The 19,930-nt window shown below is 38.6% G+C and overlaps 1 protein-coding gene across 3 annotated transcripts in view; it reads left to right on the top strand.

Moving 5' to 3' along the window:
* The window catches only part of LOC103040039 (rab GTPase-activating protein 1), a 177,277-nt gene that overhangs the window by 127,990 nt on the left and 29,357 nt on the right, over positions 1–19,930 (top strand). For all 3 annotated transcript variants that reach the window (XM_022680953.2, XM_022680952.2, XM_022680951.2), the window contains 7 exons: positions 5,752–5,865; positions 9,415–9,489; positions 9,596–9,721; positions 10,946–11,089; positions 11,179–11,220; positions 12,640–12,768; positions 16,829–16,921. In XM_022680953.2, coding sequence (XP_022536674.2) covers positions 5,752–5,865; positions 9,415–9,489; positions 9,596–9,721; positions 10,946–11,089; positions 11,179–11,220; positions 12,640–12,768; positions 16,829–16,921 — 723 coding nt within the window. The remainder of the gene's footprint in view (positions 1–5,751; positions 5,866–9,414; positions 9,490–9,595; positions 9,722–10,945; positions 11,090–11,178; positions 11,221–12,639; positions 12,769–16,828; positions 16,922–19,930) is intronic.

Here is a 19,930-nt window from a genome sequence, read left to right as displayed (position 1 = left end):
GATCCCACATTTCTTTTTGGGCTGTCTGAATGAGTGAAATCTGTTCAGAATGATGTTAATTAGCATTGCAACACTGAAGAAGCATAGACCTATTATTTAATAAAATTGTTTATTAACCAGTAATGAAATTCACCAACAATGAAAACCAAAAATCAGTGTCTCAGAAAATTTGAATGTTATATAGGACCGATTGGTACTTTTGGCAGTGTGGGCAGTGTGCCAAATCCTGCTGGAAAATGAAATGAAATCTGCATTTCCATAAAAGTTTTTCTCAGCAGAGGGAAGCTGTAAGATATAAAGTGCTGTAAGATTTTGTGGGGAAAAAAACTGCACTGACTTTAGACTTGATAATAAAACACAGTGGATCAACAGCAGCAGATGACATGACTCTCCAAACAAACCATAACCATAGCCATAATTTGTAAATACTGCTTCTGCCTCTTTATTTGGGTTTAGCTTCTAAACAAACACTAAGTACATTAAATACCAGAGCACTGTAATACTGAGTAAATCACTTTTTTACTAATGATCGTTTTATTATAGAGAATATAAAATACAGTAGTGAATAACAGGATGTAATAGTGATAAATGAACAGCAGAATGATCTGGATTAGAATCTTTAGTGTGTGTTTAGGTGAATTATGTTCTTTATATGTGTTTCTACACTGAGAGTTAGACGGGTGTTTCGGGGGTTGGGTCGCCCTGCAGTAGAACGAACTGTTAAATCACTGGAACGGTGCAGAGTTAGGATGTACTGTACCTCCACTCTCTGTGTCTCGGAGTGTGTGTGTGTGTGTCTGTGTGTGTCTGTGTGTGTCTGTGTGTGTGTCTGTGTGTGTGTCTGTGTGTGTGTGTCTGTGTGTGTGTCTGTGTCTGTGTGTGTGTCTGTGTGTGTGTGTGTGTGTGTCTGTGTGTGTGTCTGTGTGTGTGTCTGTGTGTGTGTCGTTGTGTGTGTCGTTGTGTGTGTCGTTGTGTGTGTCGTTGTGTGTGTCGTTGTGTGTGTCGTTGTGTGTGTCTGTGTGTGTGTCGTTGTGTGTGTGTGTGTGTCGTTGTGTGTCTGTGTGTGTGTCTGTGTGTGTGTCTGTGTGTGTGTGTGTCTGTGTGTGTGTCTGTGTGTGTGTCTGTGTGTGTGTCTGTGTGTGTGTCTTTGTGTGTGTCTTTGTGTGTGTGTGTCTGTGTGTGTGTCTGTGTGTGTGTCTGTCTGTGTGTGTGTCTGTGTGTGTGTCTGTGTGTGTGTCTGTGTGTGTGTGTGTCTGTGTGTGTGTCTGTGTGTGTGTCTGTGTGTGTGTCTTTGTGTGTGTCTTTGTGTGTGTCTTTGTGTGTGTGTGTCTGTGTGTGTGTCTGTGTGTGTGTCTGTGTGTGTGTCTTTGTGTGTGTCTTTGTGTGTGTCTTTGTGTGTGTGTGTCTGTGTGTGTGTCTGTGTGTGTGTCTGTCTGTGTGTGTGTCTGTGTGTGTGTCTGTGTGTGTGTCTTTGTGTGTGTCTTTGTGTGTGTGTGTCTGTGTGTGTGTCTGTGTGTGTGTGTGTGCCGGGTGGTGTGACCAATGGTTACAAAGACTGTTCATAGGTTTCATTTATTTATTTATTTTTGAAATAAAAGAAAGCTTTTTGTTTTATTGGTGCTGATCTGTTATCAGTAATCAGAGGATGGCAAAGCATGTGATTTTACCCTGTCCTCAGACTCTCTCTCTCCCTTTCTCCATCTCTCTCCATCTCTCTCTCTCTCTCTCTCTCCATCTCTCTCTGTCCTCCATGTTTTTCTAACCTGTGTTCTTTTACTCATTTTATTTCTCTCTCTCTTTCTCACTTTTTGTTTTCTGTCTCCTGTTGTCCGTCTTGTATGTGGGCTGACTCTCTCATTATCACACTATCTTACTTAATTTTTTGTCTTTATCTCACTCTCAGATTTTCACCTTTTTTCTTTTTCTATTCCTTACTGTCTCTTGCTTTTCTTACTTCTCTCACCCCATCTTTATCTACCCTTTTTATCTGCCTCTTTCCCTCTCCCTTCCTGGTCCTCCCCCTCTCTCTTGCCACTTATTCTTTTTCTCACTTTCTCCGTTACTTGTTCTCACACTCCTCTTTCTCTTTTTCTCCTACTATATCTTTCTGTCGCACACAATACAACTCTCGCGTTCTCTTGCTGTCCTTCATTCTCCCTTTCTCTTTTTCTTTCTTTCTTTCTTTTTTTTCTTCTCCCTTTCACATTTGTCTTTCTCTTGTTGTCAGTCATTATTTTTTATCACTTCTCTAATTAGTTTCTTTTTTTTTTTTTCTGTTGATCTGCCTTTATACAGGCTTCTCTTTCTTTTTATCCCACTCTCCTTTTCTCTCTCTATTTTCTTTCCCCGAGCTCCCCCTCTTTCACACCCGTGATAAAAGAGAGAGAGAGAGGGGGAGAGAGTTAATGTATTAATAGCAGGTTGTATACAGTAGGTAGGCGTGTGGGTGATGTACTGCGCTGTGGTTTATATAATTGGTTTAGTTGATCTGGATCTGTGTTTATAACTCAACTCTTATGAAAGGCTTTTGGTCACATGATCTCCGGACGCCGGCGGATCCGGCCCCGGCTCTGCCGCCCATGTGACCTCCTGCGTGTCCCGGTACCGGTTCATCAGATAAGGTTCATCAGCCGAGCGTCTGAGCATGTGCGTGTCTGACAGTCATTAGCCGTTAGCGCTATGTGCTAATTGGGTCTAATAAACAGAAATAGGCTCTGCTCTGTTTTTTAGATGAACAGGACTCTGGATAACTGGGCTAAATGAGTAACTTAAGTGGAACAAATTAACTGGCTGGAAATTACATGGCATGAACTTCAGAGGCGCGCACACACACACAAAAACACACACGTACACACACACACATATACACACTGATGGGATGTTTAAAGCCATGTCATGTGATTTACAGGTTCTGGACAGATTTGCTGTTAAAGGAAACCAGCAAAGAAAAAACAAAATTAAACTAAACTGTGTGCTCTCTCTCTTTTTTTTATCTTTTGCTTCATAAATGTTGTCCAAACCGTGGCTCATGTGTTTGTAACATCTAGATTCTGTATATAGTATCTGACTTTCAGTTGAGTGTATACACATATTAAGTGAACAGATTTACTATTAGGGCTGGGTATCAAAATTCACGAATGCCAAAAAGGTACCAACTGAAATGTCTCGGTACCACTGAGAACTGAAAGATCTTTAAAAAATGTGTTGCCTGTTTTCGAAACTTGGCATTAAAAGCTAATAAACAGCTAATAAAAACATTATTTAAGTTGTTGACACACCGCCGCTGTGTCTCTCCCACTATCCCTCACTCGTACTGTCCCTCCCTCTCTCTCTCTCACTCGCGCTGTCTCACCCTCTCTCTCTCACTCGCGCTGTCTCACCCTCTCTCTCACTCGCGCTGTCTCACCCTCTTTCTTTCCCTTGTGCTGTGTCTCCCTCTCTCTCACTAACATGCGCTCTCACCTTCTTTCTTTCATTTGCGTTCTCTTCCTTTCTCTCTCTCTCGAGCTCTCTCCCCCTCTCTCGCTAACTCGTGCTGTCTCATCCTCTTTCTTTCACTCGTGCTCTCTTCCTCTCTCTCACTCGCACTGTCTCACCTTCTTTCTTTCACTTGTGCTGTCTCTTCCTCTCTCTCACTCGTGTTGTCTCACCTTCTTTCTTTCACTTGCGTTGTCTTCCTTTCTCTCTCACTTGCGCTGTCTCTTTTTCTCCCTCTTACATTCTCCCTGTCTCTCCTTACTCGCGCTCTCTCATTCTCTCACTTTTTCTTTCTTTTTCTAACTCGTGCTGTCTCTCTCTTTCACTCACGCCGTCTTTCTCTCACTCGCGCTGTCTCTCGCTAACCTCCACTGTTTCTCTCTCTCTCTTGCCAACTCCCACTGACTCTCTTACTTTCTCACATACGTTATCTCTCCTGCTCTCTCTCTCTCATTCCCGCTCTCTCTCTCACTTGCTCTGTCTCTCCCTCTTTCTCTTGCTTGAACTGTCTCTCCCTCTCTCTCCATCACTTTGTCTCTCCCTCTCTCTCCCTCACTCTGTCACTCCCTCTCTCTCTCTCCTTCGCCCTTTCTTTCCCTCTCTTTCTCTATCACTCTCTCTCCCTCACTCTCCCTCTCTTTTGAAGCCCCTCCCACTACATAGTTGTGTTGTACTATTATAATGCCCCACTGTTCTGATTGCTTACAAAGTGTAACTTCTCTCTTTTACTTCAGCTTTCATGAATATTATATTGTGTTTTTCAACATATCTCCTTGCTTACAGTATTGCTATATATCACAGCAAATAAAATCTTAACCCCTGTATCATAATATATGTATATTGCATCACCTGATTTTTGACAGTAAACTTCTCTGTGGTCCTCATGTCTCCAGATTGAGAATTTTATTCCACACTTACGTAATCCAGCGCTGTTCATCCCCTGCAGACGTCTGATCCTCACAGCCTGCGCTAAAGAGCAGCTTAATAACGTGTGCAGAGATCAAGCGCTACTAAAAACAGTCCCAACAAATACAACAAGACAAGACACTCGCGCAAGTTCTCTATCAGAAGCCACTTACTAAAGCAAACAGCTGCAGTGCCGCCTGAGAAGAGCTGTGTTTTTGTTTAGACTGACAAAAGATATTTGTTCTGCAGAGCAACGCAAACTGGCAGAGTGCTTAGATCTCCCTCTCTCTGTGTACAGTGTAGAAAACGAGAGAGAAAAGAGAGAGAGGAGGAGAGAGCGCTCTTTAGGAATAGTGAACACGCACACATATAAACTAGAGCATCTAAAAAAAATTGAATACCATTGAAAAGTTACTTTATTTCAGTAATTCAGTTCACAAAAATTTGAAACTCATATATTATATAGATGTATTAAACACAGAGTGATCTATTTTAAGCATTTATTTATTTTACTGTTGATGATTATTGCTTACCACCAATTAAAAAACGAAAAATCAGTGTCTTAGAAAATTAGAATATTATATAAGACCAATTGGAACTTTTAGCAGTGTGGGCAGTGTGCCAAGTCCTGCTGGAAAATGAAATCTGCATCTTCATAAAAGTTATCATAATAATCATAATCTTCAGTACTCAGTGAACAGCACTGTACAACAATACCACACACTCTCTCTCTCTCTCTTTTTTTTGCTCTTACACACTTTTTCTCTTTTTTCTTTTTTTCTCACACTCCCTTTCATTTTCTCTTTATCTCTCTCTCTGTCTTGCACTCTGGCTGTTACACTCCTTCTCTAGATCATTCTTTATTTCTTTTTCTTTCGTTATCTCTCTTGTTTCTTATACTCTCTCTCTTTTTGTTCTCTCTCTCTTTCTATCTCTCTTTTTCTCTCTCTTTCTTACACGCTCTCTATTTCTTACGTGCGCTCTCTCTCTCCCTCTCTCCCTCTCTCTCTCTCTCTCTCTCTCTCTCTCTCTCTTTCCTTTCCCCCCACTCTTTGTGAACACGTCCCACTGGGAATAAGAACAGTGTGTACCAGTGTGTTCTTGGCTAAGACGCTGTGTGTTCTGCCCCACACACACACACACACACACACACACACACACACACACACACTGCCCCCTAGTGGGAGTATGAATCTATCCCTGCATTCCTCTTCAGGCAGAAATCTCCCAGATGTGTCTGAATACAGATGTTTCACCTGATAATGAATTCAGAGATGTGGGAGGGTAGACTGAAGTGATGCTGGATGTGTTTGCTGATCTCTCTCTCTCTCTCTCTCTCTCTCTCTCTCTTTCTCTGTATGGTAACAGGAGTCTCCTCAGGACAGCGCCATCACTCGAGACATTAACCGCACATTTCCAGCACATGACTATTTTAAGGACACGGGAGGAGACGGTCAGGACTCACTGTATAAAATCTGTAAGGTGAGGAGAAAAACACTCAAACACACACAGTGAAAGTCTGAATTTTAACAGTGATAGATTAATGGAAGAATATATGTCTCTATATATGTATACGAATGGCAATCAGTCATGAGTAAACTACAAAATATACTTATTAACAATAACAACTATAAATCGTAATATATCCAATATAAATCTCACTAAACAGAAAGAGTGCAATAATACATACCTAATATACACCAGCTTATGTTTTTTTTTTTTTTTTTGTGAAACGAGTCCTGGATGTTAATGTTAATCTACATTAGCGTTAGCTGCTAACCACAGCGCTAGTAGAATGTAAATGCCTCCCGATAGCACTAGACTAAGGAACATTTGTACAATGTTAATTATATCAACTAATCGTTGCAGCCCTAGTAGAAACCACTCTTTTTTATAATGAGCTTTCATATTACTTGCTTCCATATTATCCCTAAATGGGTGCTTTGTAAAAAAAAAAAAAAAAAAAAGAGGCTTTTTTTAAAACTATTTTTTCTAGTGGGTGGGGTGTGTGTATTAACTTCGGAAAAGGGAATCCAGACATCAAATTTAATTGTTTAATTCTAGAACACAAGCACACAAAAACAGGATCTGCAGGACAAAAAAGCCTTAAAATGTCTTAAATTAAAATCTGATTAATTAAGGTCTTAAATTTACTGTAAATTTGCTGTAGGTATTACATCTTAAGACCGTAGGTTTAATACCTGTGGAAAAAACACATGCTAACTTTAGCAGTGAGTTAGCTAACATTACTGAAAAGAGAACTAAGATTAGTGCTGAGCTAGCTAGCGAGTTGGCTACATTACTGGCAAGCTAGCTAACATAGTAACGTAAGCGGAGAGTAAGCTATGTTACCGGCCAGAGAACTAAGGTTAGCGGCAAGCTAGCTAACATTAGCGGCAAGCTAGATAACATTGTAACATTAGCAGAGAGTTATGTAGCTACATTACTGGGGAGAGAACTAAGGTTAACGGAGAGCTAGCTAACATAGTAACATTACCGGCAAGCTAGCAAACATGCTAACATAATAACATTAGCGGCGAGTTGGCTACATTACTGGCAAGCTAGCTAACATTAACGTAAGCGGAGAGTAAGCTACGTTACCGTCCAGAGAACTAAGGTTAGCGGCTAGCTAGCTAACATTAGCGGCAAGCTAGATAACATTCTAATATTAGCAGCGGTTTTGATTTCCAATACAACAAACTATTTTCTCCCAAAGGAATTGTGTCTAGATTTTGGGGTTTTAAATTATATTTATTGTGGTCTAAAAAGGTCTTAAAAAGCATTAAATTTGCCTTTTAAAATGCAAAAGTGCAAGATCCCTGAAAAAACAAACTAAAAACCTTAAAAAAGGCCCTTACTTCACTGGCTTAATTACCCTCATGTACGTCCATTACTGTCACTCACCAGAATATCACCATTTAGAGACACTCATTTAAACCAGTGCAGACCGTAATATACCAGCAGACGTATTACTCACTGTTTTCTGTTGTAGCTTTATTTTCTTTCACTTTTTTCTCTTTTAACACGGTATTCCTGTTTACCGAAGTGTCTTGGGCCACTGCCAGTTATTAGGTCAGTGGGTTTATAGTGAAGGCTGTAAATGATGGGGGTAAGGTGTGGGATTGATTGTTTGATCAGTGTCTTTAGGCATTTCTTAATAATTCACCAGCCCTCCCCTCTCTGGGTGTTTACCTCCATCACTCAGAGCCGTATGGATTTTCCTGTATTTACCTGGTAATAAGTCAGCCAGTTCACGCTACGCTTTCAGCACCGCGGGGACGTCTCTCCGGCTCGATTAAGAGTTCAGCAGGTTTAATGTGACTCCGGTTTATAATTTCCCCCAGTCTGGAGTCGCTGCGTAAAGAAGGATCAACACAGTTCAGAGGAGAAAGTGGGCCAGAGGTGTGTTTTAATGTTTTAATGGAGGTGTCAAACGCGAGAGGCCCAGAAATGAAGGATACGCTGCCAGCTGCAACATTTGGGTTTGTTGTGTATTTAGTCATTTGGAAAAAAAAATCACTCCTGACTAAAGTTCTGTTTGTGCTGCTTTACTTTTTGTACTACTTTTTGAGTTTTTCTTGTGAAAACCTCTTAAATATAATCAAGAGGAAGATGGATGATCACAAGCCATCAAACCAAACTGAACTGCTTGAATTTTTGCACCAGGAGTAAAGCAGCATAAAGTTATCCAAAAGCAGTGTGTAAGACTGGTGGAGGAGAGAACATGATGCCAAGTGCATGAAAAAAAAAAACTGTGATTAAAAACCAGGGTTATACCCCACCACTCACCCCTTTTTTCATTATTTTCATGCATTCCGTCTGCATCATGCTTGTGCAAGAAAGCAAATTTATTCAAAATTATTCAACCCCCACTACAGTAAAGTTTTTAACAAGTTTAACATATTAATTTTAACTTATACATTTTAACTCACAATCGCATCAAATAAGAACTTTTATACAGCTCTGGAAAAAAAATTAGAGCACCTAAAAAGGATGAGTTTCTTTGATTTTACCAAATTAAAAACCTCTGGAATATAATCAAGAGGAAGATGGATGATCACAAGCCATCAAACCAAACAGAACTGCTTGAATTTCTGCACCAGGAGTAAAGCAGCACAAAGTTATCCAATAGCAGTGTGTAAGACTGGTGGAGGAGAACATGATGCCAAGATGCATGAAAATAAACTGTGATTTAAAAACCAGGGTTATTCCACCAAATATTGATTTCTGAACTCTTAAAACTTATGAACTTTATGGATATGATCTTGTTTTTTTTTCTTTGCATTACTTGAGGCTATTTGAAAGCTCTGCATCCTTTTTTGTTATTTCAGCCATTTCTTATTTTCTGTAAATAAATGCTCTAAATGAGAATATTTTTATTTGGAATTTGGCAGAAATGTTGTCTGTAGTTTATAGAATAAAACAACAATGTTCATTTTACTCAAACATAAACCTATAAATAGCTAAATCAGAGAAACTGATTCAGAAACTGAAGTCTCTATGTAGTCTCTATATATAAAGGCATAGTCTCACTGTGAAGAGAGCTTTTACTGTGCTCACACATCCTGGCACTTTGCTGTTAGCTGTTAGACTGTTAGCTCTTAGCTGTTGCACTTAGCTGTTAAACTTCCTGAAAATGTTTTTCAAATACCATCAATGTCCAGATATCTAAAGCTCTGCCTCTATGATCGGGAGATCGCTGGTTCGAATCCCGGTCATGCAGCTTGAGCCCTGAGAGAGCACAGTTGTTGTCCTTGCTCTCTCTGTGTGGGTACAGTAGATGGCGTTCTCTCTTTTCCCTCATCACTGCTAGGGTGATGTGGATCAGCACAAGGCTGCATCTGTGAGCTGATGTATCAGAACCGAGAAGCTGCGCTTTCCTCTGAGTGTTAGCGCTGTGATGCTAAAATAAAGAGGCAGAGTCTCTGACTGATATACAGCTGAGTGGGTTAAACAATTGGGAGAAAATGGTAGAAATGTCTGTATTATTATTAATGATGACATTAATGATGATGTCTCTGTGTTTCTCAGGCGTACTCTGTTTATGATGAAGAGATCGGATACTGTCAGGGACAGTCCTTCCTGGCTGCTGTTCTGCTGCTACATGTAAGTTTTTTATGTCAGATGTTCTGTGGGATCTGTGGAAAATGTATTTTTCTTCTCTGTAGAAATCTTGTAGAAATCTTATATGATATAAATCTTACATGTCCAGATGCCGGAGGAGCAGGCGTTCAGCGTTCTGGTGAAAATCATGTTCGACTATGGTCTCAGGGAGCTCTTCAAACAGAACTTTGAAGATTTGCACTGCAAGTTCTTTCAACTGGAGAGACTCATGCAGGTGTGTGGGTTTCTGTACATTTAAATATACAGGGGTTGGACAATAAAACTAAAACACCTGTCATTTTAGTGTGGGAGGTTTCATGGCTAAATTGGAGCAGCCTGGTGTCCAACCTTCATTAATTGCACATTGTTGCACCAGTAAGAGCAGAGTGTGAAGGTTCAATTAGCAGAGTAAGAGCACAGTTTTACTCAAAATATTTCAATGCACACAACATTATGGATGACATGCTGGTGCATCTGTGACCAAGACAGCAAGTCTTTGTGATGCAACAAGAGCCACAGTATCTAGGGTAATGTCAGCATACCACCAAGATGGACCAACCACATCCAACAGGATTAACTGTGGACGCTGTAAGAATAAGCTGTCTGAAAGGAATGTTGGGGTGCTAACCCGGATTGCATCCAAAAAGCATAAAACCACGGCTGCCCAAATCATCACAGAATTCATAGTGCACCTCAACTCTCCTGTTTCCACCAGAACTGCCCATCACCACAATCAATTATTGTGCTCTAAAACCAGGTGTTTCAGTTTTATTGTCCAACCCCTGTATATTATTACAAGCTTTAGTCTTAGGAAATAGGGAATTATAGGAATTAGGAAAATGTGATTAAAGTGTGATTTTAATGTATATATATTTATTTTTTATTTTATTTATTTTTTCTCGTACAGTTCCTAAAGTGCCAGTTGCAAAATTTTTGGAACCCTAAAAGATTAAGAACCCCTGATTTAGGAAAGACACGTCTCCACCCAAGGATGTGTGCTCATGTAAATTCACCATTGTTAATTGTCTAGTTTATTTGGTGGTGTAGTGGGTAACAACACTATCCACACTCCAAATTTGGTTACCTGTCTAGTAGGATTCAAATGTAAGCTACTGTAGATAAAACCATATGCTGTAATTTGTGGTACAGTGCTTATTTAAAACAATTACATTACATATTTACATATTAATATTAGTATTAATTTACACATTACAATAAAGACACTATCATGTTATTGCTCATTATTTACACTAATCCATGCTGCTACTATTTCATTTTATCCTTATATTTATCTCATTTTAACAATTGCTCTTTTGGATGTAACTGGACCATCAGAATACAGTTTCGTTCCACTTCATGTACCACATGATGTGAATGGCAATATATTCTCCTTGAATCCTTGAATTCTTATGCTGCTGAATATCTGCTGCTGAGTATCTTTAACTTCTTTTTTTTACAGGAATACATTCCAGACCTGTACTCTCACTTCTTAAGCATAGGGTTAGAAGCGCACATGTACGCCTCCCAGTGGTTCCTCACGCTCTTCACAGCCAAGTTTCCTCTCTACATGGTTTTTCACATCATCGACCTGCTGCTGTGTGAGGTGAGACTTTCCTCCCAGAGTTCAGTTCTTCAGTTTCTGACTTTCTGATATATTTACTTTTCCTAAATCTGTGTTTCTGTTTCATCCAGGGCATCAGTGTCATCTTTAATGTGGCTCTGGCGTTACTGAAGGTAAGTAGTATATGCTGTGTACATAGCTCATGATCACAGTGTAAAGATACAGTCATTTCCGGGCTATTAACACACCTGAGCGTAAGCCACACCCACTATATATATATTTTTTATAAATATACCAGCCGCACCTGAGTATAAGCCACAGTTGTCCATGTTATATAAAATAATATATTTACACAAAAAAGGGTTTGTACGGTCATGAAAATCCTGGACAAGTCATGGAATTGATTTGAAAATGGCATTTTATAGGCCTGGATAAGTTTTGGAAAAATAAAAATACCCAGAATATTTAAAAAAAAAAAAAAGTCATGGAAATTTGCTTTAAAAATCTTTGCGTTTCAGTTTATAGATGAACAAAATATATTTACATAAGAGTTATTTAGTAATTTATCTCTACATTATGGAGCTCTCAGCATCTGACACACATTTTATTATAAATAATTGTGTGTCAACATTTTATCTGTTTCATTTTATAGACCTACTATAATCATTTTTAATTTTGATTATAGTTATTTTTTATTTTTTTTTGTCCATGTCTGCGCTGATGTTTTACAAAAAATCGTATGGTCAAAAAAAAAAAAATGCCTTGAAGGCATAAAAAAAATCATGTAAATGTATTGGTTAAAATGTGTAAAATTAAATAATTGTTTAAAATGTGTTTTACAGATTTTTTTTTTTATCTTTTGAAATTCGTTCGATTATATATATTTTTTTTTAGGGTTAGGGTGCCACTTACAATATACTGTTTTTTCTCTTTGTTTATACTATATGTAGATGGAAAAACAGGTTGTGACGTTAAGAAATCAAGCTCACACTATGAGACAGAGACCAACATTTCTGTCCTAACTGTAACAACAGAACATTAATAAGCAGCAGTTTAGAAATATATCGATAACTGATGTTAATCACGGCAGCCCTGTAACAGATCATCAGTGGGAACTGCGATTTTAGTCTAATTTTAGCCCGATTTTAAGCCTGATCTGGTCAAATGTGACTGAATTTAATGATTGGGTCGAATTGTAGCTTCATCTTGCTTCGTTTATTGTGGATGCGATGTCCAAATAACTTCCAAAACAAGCTGCTAATGGCAGTCAGATGCAAGGCGATTTCTTAGCATCATGATCTGTTTTCCATTTACATATAATAAAAAAAGAAAAAAAAAACAGTATTGTAGATTGTATACACCCATATCTCTACTGAAAACTGTTTATTTGTTTGAGTAAAGCACCTTTAAAGCTTGTTAACCCATTAACTAAATACACACTGCATCGTTATATAAGCCAAAGTGTTGAAAGCAAAGTATTAAATAAGTACCAGTTTATAGCCTGGAAATTACGGTATAACGTGATAATGGGATTTTGGATGTTCTGTAGATGTTCTGTAGGTTGTAATCTGTCGAGTTTCTCTTGTCCTCAGACTTCTAAGGATGACCTGCTGCAGTCGGATTTTGAGGGGGCTCTGAAGTTCTTCCGTGTGCCCGTGCCCAAACGGTACCGCTCTGAAGAGAACGCCAAGAAGCTCATGGAGCTCGCCTGTAGCATGAAGGTAACTAACTGATCATCGCTTGTTATAAAATGAGATTACTGTTCTTTTTCACACTATAAGGAGCACTTAAAATCCTTTCATTTTCCCAAAAATCATCAGAGCTCCTTATAATCCGATGCTTCTTATGTATAAATTCTATCGGTCAGGTATTAAAGAGCAGTAAAGCCACTCCACTGAAATATTAAGTTATAAGGGTGAGTTTTTAGTAAAGCCTCTCCAGCACTAAGGCTGGGAGACCCCTCTTCTACCCACTGCTGCTGTTTTAGTTTGGTGAAGGATTTGTGGGCGGGAAGAATGAAAAAAATGAAAATGTGTGAAATGCAAATGTCGCATCACTGATTGGCTAACAGCACGATAATGCTCCCTCAACGGCTCCCTCAACGGCTCCATGGTTGACCTTAGTTTGGGGGCTTTTACTGATTCTGATTTTATTCCCTAATGCAGGCCACAGGGGTACAAAAACAGTTTCTTATGCAGCACGCATATGCAACTCTGAGTGTATTTAAAAAAAAAAAAAAAACAAGAACTAATTGCTTTCTAGTGAAATTAAGCATGGTGCCAAAAGGGTTATTTTTATCTGCTCTAATACAGGGTTTCTAAACTGGTCTCTGCCCAGGACCCACATTTTCTTATGGTCGTTAAGCCACAACCAAATTTTATAGAACACAAACCAAACAAAATTTTGAAAAATAGTCCTCAAAAACCCATTTAAGTGCATTTAAGAGCATTTTTTTCAGAAACTAAAGAGGGACATGAGCAACTACATGTATAAAAGTTGCTAATTTAGACCAATTGTCCCACCCATTTAGCTTTTACTTAGCTGGGTATATCCCCTTTCACTAGTGGTCCTGGTCCAACACCAGGAGGGTTAAGAAGACTAGCACACTCCTCCTCAGATACATGTGAAGTCAGACTTCGCCTCTTTTTGAGCTGCTGCTGATGCTGTAGCATTGCCGAGTAGCATCACAGCGCTAACGCTCGGAGGAAAGCACAGCGACTTGGTTCTGATACATCAGCTCACAGACGCAGCCTTGTGCTGATCCACATCACCCTAGGAGTGATGAGGGGAAAGAGAGAGTGCCATATACTGTACTGTACCCACCCAGAGAGAGCGAGAATAACTGTGCTTCCTCGGGGCTCCGGCAGCTGATGGCAAGATGCATGACCGGGATTTGAACCAGCAATCTCTCGATCATAGTGGCAGCGCCTTTCTCAGTGTTTAACCTGTTTCTCTGCTTTCTTGACTTGAGCTGTACCAAAAACAGATGAGCATTAATTATTTGTAACTTTTATTTAATATTTTTTAATGCATTTTATATACATATGTATGTATATATATATATATATATATATATATATATATATATATATATATATATATATATATATATATATATATATATATATAAAAAGCTGTCTGTAACCAACCCAGAAAGTGTCCCACCAATTGAGAATCGCTTCTCTAGAGAGTCCTATTCTATTGGTCATAATTGTCTACAGGGACTGTGTAAGCTCTATGTGTGTGAATTTGTACGTATTTATCAGTAATGGGTGGAACTTGAGAAAGTAACTGAAAGCAGCGATCGTTAGAAGGGGAGTCCACAAACATTTGGATGTTAAGATTTTATAGGATTTTGTAGAATTTTGTAGAAGCTGTGTAAAGTACCACTGTTTTGTGCAGGATTAGAGATTGAGTGTGAAATGTGCTCACTATATAGTGAACCAGCAGAGGGCAGTGTAGTATAATAGAGCAGGAAAGTGGAAGGAAGATGAGTCTCATATCCTAATAAACTTTGATCTGTATTTAAACAGCCTTTGCTTCACCATTGCACATAAATCTAAGGATCATAAGTTATTATAGATTTTACTGTAGATATGTATTCATTTTATATACTGTATTATATACTGTACTATGTTTAGTTATCGTTTATGTATACACATCCAGAAGTCATGGGATTGCAGAAGGTAAACTGATCTTACCTTAGGGAACGTCTTGGGAACCCTGCACCTGTATTGTGTAAGTTGTCAGGTGTTATCTGTTATCTTGTGAGTGAGCTTGAACCCTGGTTGAACCCCCTGTGCTCATGGCAAGGGCATTTGATGCCTAATAGTGCATATAAATGGATGTCAAATGGATGAGAAATTCCATTATAAGTCAAGTTAACTAGTTTCATCATTAATACTAATATTTACAGGACATACAGAGAATTAAAATGACTTGACTCTCCTTCCCAAAGTTACAGCAAGTACAGAAAATAAGATTATTAATATAAAAGAAGAATGAGAGACATTAAATGTACAACAATACAACAAGGCCACAGATATAGACTTACATGAGACAAGAGACACAAGACAATAGTGCAATAAAAATAAAAGAGTGAGATCAATATTGGAAAAAATTAACATTGCAAATATATATATATTTTTTTTTCGTCAATATATATTGCATTATAAAACAATGCATGGCCCGTGATGTTACCAGCCCCGCCCCCAACTGCACACTATCTCACGTCTGGACCAATCAAGAGCTGAGTCAGCGCAGAGCTCTCAAAACCCAAAGAAAACAGCAAAACAACATTAATCAGCCCTTTAATCAGCATTTCAGTGTCTTTTTAAAAGGTAAATCAGAGCGTTTGTTTTTCTGGGATTAAAAGCGTGCATTCGGCTGTAACTGGAAATATCTGCACTGGACTGAGCAGCACAGCTTTCCACACGTGCGCACGTTTACAAGCACGTGCCCAACCATGTGGATGGAGGCCATGCGTGAGGTTACCTTGTGTTTACTCCTGCCCCCTCTCGCGCTTCTCAGGCAGCAGCAGCCTGTAACTCACACAGACACAGCGCTGTGTATCTACATTATAAATCAAGAATCAAAACATTGCAGCATGATGAAGATTCTCTTGGTGCTTGTTAGAGTTTCACAGTGGAAGTCCTTGAAAGAGAGTAAGAGGAGGAGGCAGTGAAGGTGAGGAGAAGTTTAGGAAGCTCAGTGGCGTCACCTGCAGCCTGATTCTGTCAGTGGAGGAGCTGCAGGAGGTCTGGAGCAGGTGGAGCAGTGCTGCAGTAAAGCTGGAGCTCCACCGCAGAGAGAGAGATGGATTACTGAGACCCAGAGAGCAACACGCTCATAAACTAACAGCAAGATAGATGTGCGTTAACGTGAACATGTGCACTGATGAGGTGTGTGTGTGTGTGTGTGTACAGTAGTCTGACTCCTGTCAGGTCGTTACTGATTGAGTCTCAGCTGGGCATCTCTCCTTCCCAACACAATGCCCTCTCTCTCTCTCTCTCTCTCTCTCTCTCTCTCTCTCTCCCTCCCTGTCCCTCTCCCTCTCCACCATATACACACGCATGCACAGCCCCCTTACGGTCTCTGTTTGTTTGTTGTGTTTGTTGTGTGTGTGTGTGTGTGTGTGTGAATGCAGTGTATATATTTCATGAGTTGTTGCTGTTGGAGGCCATGGCTCTTAAATGCTTGAGATTCTGCCTCCTCCAAAATACACACACACACACACACACGCACGAACGAACGACTTTATGCTCTGTCAGAATGTGTGGTCATGTGAATATGAGATGAGGTTTTCATTTTCCAGCAGGACTTGGCACACTGCCAAAAGCACCAAATGGTCTTATATAATATTGTAATTTTCTGAGACACTGATTTTTGGGTTTGTATTGGCTGTAAGCTTCATAACCATCAACAATAAAATAAATAAATAAACACTTAAAATAGATCACTCTGTGTTTAATACATCTATATTATATATGAGTTTTACATTTTCATGAACTGAATTACTGAAATAAAGTAAGTTTGCAGCTATATTCTATTTTTTTAAATGCACTAGTAGATGTGTTTCTAGCATGGATAGTCTATGAAGCTCTTTATACTCACTTTTTTGATGGTGCTTTTCTCAGACACTCTTTTTTAAACAGGCCTTTTCATATCAATCTGTTCTTCAGAATGTCTTTAAGTAACTGACACTCTGCATCACACGTACAGTATTTCTGCACCTGTAAAAATAGCTGTTTCTTTCTTTCGGTGTGTGTGTGTGTTAAACAGATCAGCCAGAAGAAGCTGAAGAAGTATGAGAAAGAGTACCATACGATGCGAGAGCAACAGGAACAGCAGGAGGCCCCCATTGAGAGATATGAGGTAATGAGTGTGTGTGTGTGAGGTGTGTGTTATTTAAATTTATTTGTGCATTTTTTAGTCTCACCCTTAAAGATATGCTAAATTTTAGGCACCCTTTGATCATATGATGCATAAAAGTGTATGAGACCTACAAAAAAACATATTATTCACATTTTTTTACACTATTTTACACCCAGTTTGTATCAGTTGTCTTTAATTTATTCTCTTTCTTTCCTTTTATTTTGGGAAAGTCCATCCAACAAAAAAATGAAAAACAAAATAGAATTAATACTTACATAGCTTATATATCTTACAAGAAATCTTCCAAGAAGGATGTTTTATTCACTTTAGTACTGTTTACTGCAAATTTCTGTGCACCTGAAGGACTTTATTAACCACTTAAACCCTCTATACTCCTAATTTAGCCCCCCTTGATAGTAAATCTTATCATTTTAATCAGTTTCAGGGACCCTAAAATAGATCTCTGTGGGACTCAGTCAGGATAACATCATATGATTCTAAATCTAAACTGCAGTAAGCTTTAATAGTTATACAGCAGTTTTAGGGATTAAGGATTATTAACTGAATCATTGCCATTGGGTTTCATCCACATCTGAGCATATAGACGCACATACAGTACCAGTTAATTTTATTTTTTTTTAAATGTTCTGCATTGTAGAAAAATATTGAATTATTTAATAAAAAAATGTTAAACAAATCAGAATATGGTTTATATTCTTGTTTAGATGATCAGTTTTACACATCTCTGATGTATGCTTTATTTTCTCAGTCAGCTTTATGAGGTAGAGTCACCTGGAATTCAGGCTTTCAGTTAACAGCAGTGCTGAACTCATCAAGAGTTAATTACTTGAATTTCTTGTCTCTTGTGTTTGAGAGCATCAGTTAGAGTAAAGTAGTGAAGAGGTAGAGTTGGTATACAGTGTGAATAGCTGAATAGCTCTATTTGAGTAATGTTCTAATGTCTCATATTATGAGAAGCAACATCTACTAAAAAATACTTTTGGAAAAATAAAGGTCAGTTGATCAGAAACATTTGAAGATAGCTTTTTAGGCTGTGTAGCAGCTAAGGTTTCTGCTGAACCAGCCTGCTTGCTAGCTTCCATGCTGCAGCACCGCTCGCTCACTCGCTGTTGTGAGGGTACTGGCCACCTCGGGGGTGGAGTTAGTGTTGGGGGACGAGCAGTAGGCGGAGTCAGAGGCCAAAACAAACACAGATACTGTGACGGACTGGTGACGGACGAGCAAGTTCCCTTAATATCTGATGATACATCCTGATAATGTTATTATTTACAAATAAAAAATATAATGCATACTGTTCCTTTAACACTGTTTTTAAGTTACTATGTGATCCCTTATGTGTTCCTTTATAGTCTGATAGATCACTTTTTACATTACATTACATTACATTTGGCAGACGCTTTTGTCCAAAGCGACTTACAATAGTGAAGTACAAAAGTATAGAAGGTAAAGACATCTTTAGATAGGGCCTAAAGGAGGCAGAAGGGAGATAATGGGATAGAGGAGTGAAGGAGGGGAAGAAGGAAATGGGGTTAGAAGTAGTTAGTGTGTTAGAGGTGTTAGGAGAGTAAGTGCTCTTTGAAGAGCTCTGTCTTCAGGAGTTTATTAAAGATAGTGAGAGATTCTCCTGATCTGGTAGTAGAAGATAGTTAGTTAGAGGTGTTAGGAGAGTAAGTGCTCTTTGAAGAGCTCTGTCTTCAGGAGTTTATTAAAGGTAGTGAGAGATTCTCCTGATCTGGTAGTAGAAGGTAGTTTGTTCCACCATTGGGGAACTCTGTATGAGAACAGTCTGGATTGTTTTGTGTGAATGTTTGTTTGGCAAAGCGAGGCGACGTTCATTCTTTACTATTCATTTACTATGTAAGAAATAAATAAAATATAATCTAATCTAATCTGGTATAGAGGTGTGTAAAGTGTAGCTCTGGAGCTGGAGCTGGTTTTACCCTACTGTTCTAAAGAAGCTGGAGAATATTTAAAGGTCCGGCGCCGCTCTGCCCCTCATTAGCATATGAGCGTTGTTGCAGTAATGAGGAGTAATCCTGGAGAAGCTCGGAGGAGAACAGGGGAGATGATGGAGAGATGATGATGAGATGATGAAACGACTGAGGGATAATTGATTACTGTGTCCCTCCACTCGGCCCAGTCTCACCTCAGGAGGAATTAAAGAAATGATTCTGCTAGACCTGTCAATCACACACACACACGCTTAGTAAGATATCTGTGCTGCTTATGTGAGACTGTCAGTATCTGACCCCTCATACTTCATCATATCAGAGATCTGCTTGATTAAAACACAATTCCATCATTACCTGAAGGCCTTTTTAATCATTAATCATCTTAATCAGTCGTTAACAGCTTATAAGAAAATATTGATAAGAAAATATTGATATGTTGGTGTATTTATATTTTTGTATGTGTTGCAATGCTGTATTGATTAAAAAAAACAGTATAGATTTTTTGGTGCCACTTTAAAGTAAGACTACCTTTATAAAGGGTTTATAAATGGCTTACAACTAGTTTATTAATAGTTACTTATTAGGTTGTAAATGCCTTAAAATCATTAATAATCAGTTATAACACATACGTAGAAAGGGCAACAATGACATGTTGTTTGCCAAATAGTAAACCCGCAGCCATCTATATTGTTGCCCTTTCTACGTTTGTGTTAAAACTGATTATTAATGATTGTTAAGGCATTTACAAACTAATTAGTAACCATTAATAAACAAATTATAAACCATTTATAAACCCTTTATAAAGGTAGTCTTATTTTAAAGTGGTACCGATTTTTTAATGATTAGTTAACATGTAAAGATTGGTGGCCATTGATGATTCATTTAACAGTAGTTATTACTCAGGTTTTACCAGTATGATGGTGTGTGTTTTTTTTTTTTTTGTATAAAATGGCAGGTTTTTAATTTTTTTTTGTTTAAACAATCCCAATATATTGCATTGCTTACAGTATCGCAATGTATTGTGATATATTTAAGC

Source organism: Astyanax mexicanus, chromosome 20, assembly GCF_023375975.1.
Source record: "Astyanax mexicanus isolate ESR-SI-001 chromosome 20, AstMex3_surface, whole genome shotgun sequence".
Classification (NCBI taxonomy): Eukaryota; Metazoa; Chordata; class Actinopteri; order Characiformes; family Acestrorhamphidae; genus Astyanax; species Astyanax mexicanus.
Note: the sequence above shows the minus strand (reverse complement) of the source record. Positions and strands in the feature narration are given on the sequence as shown.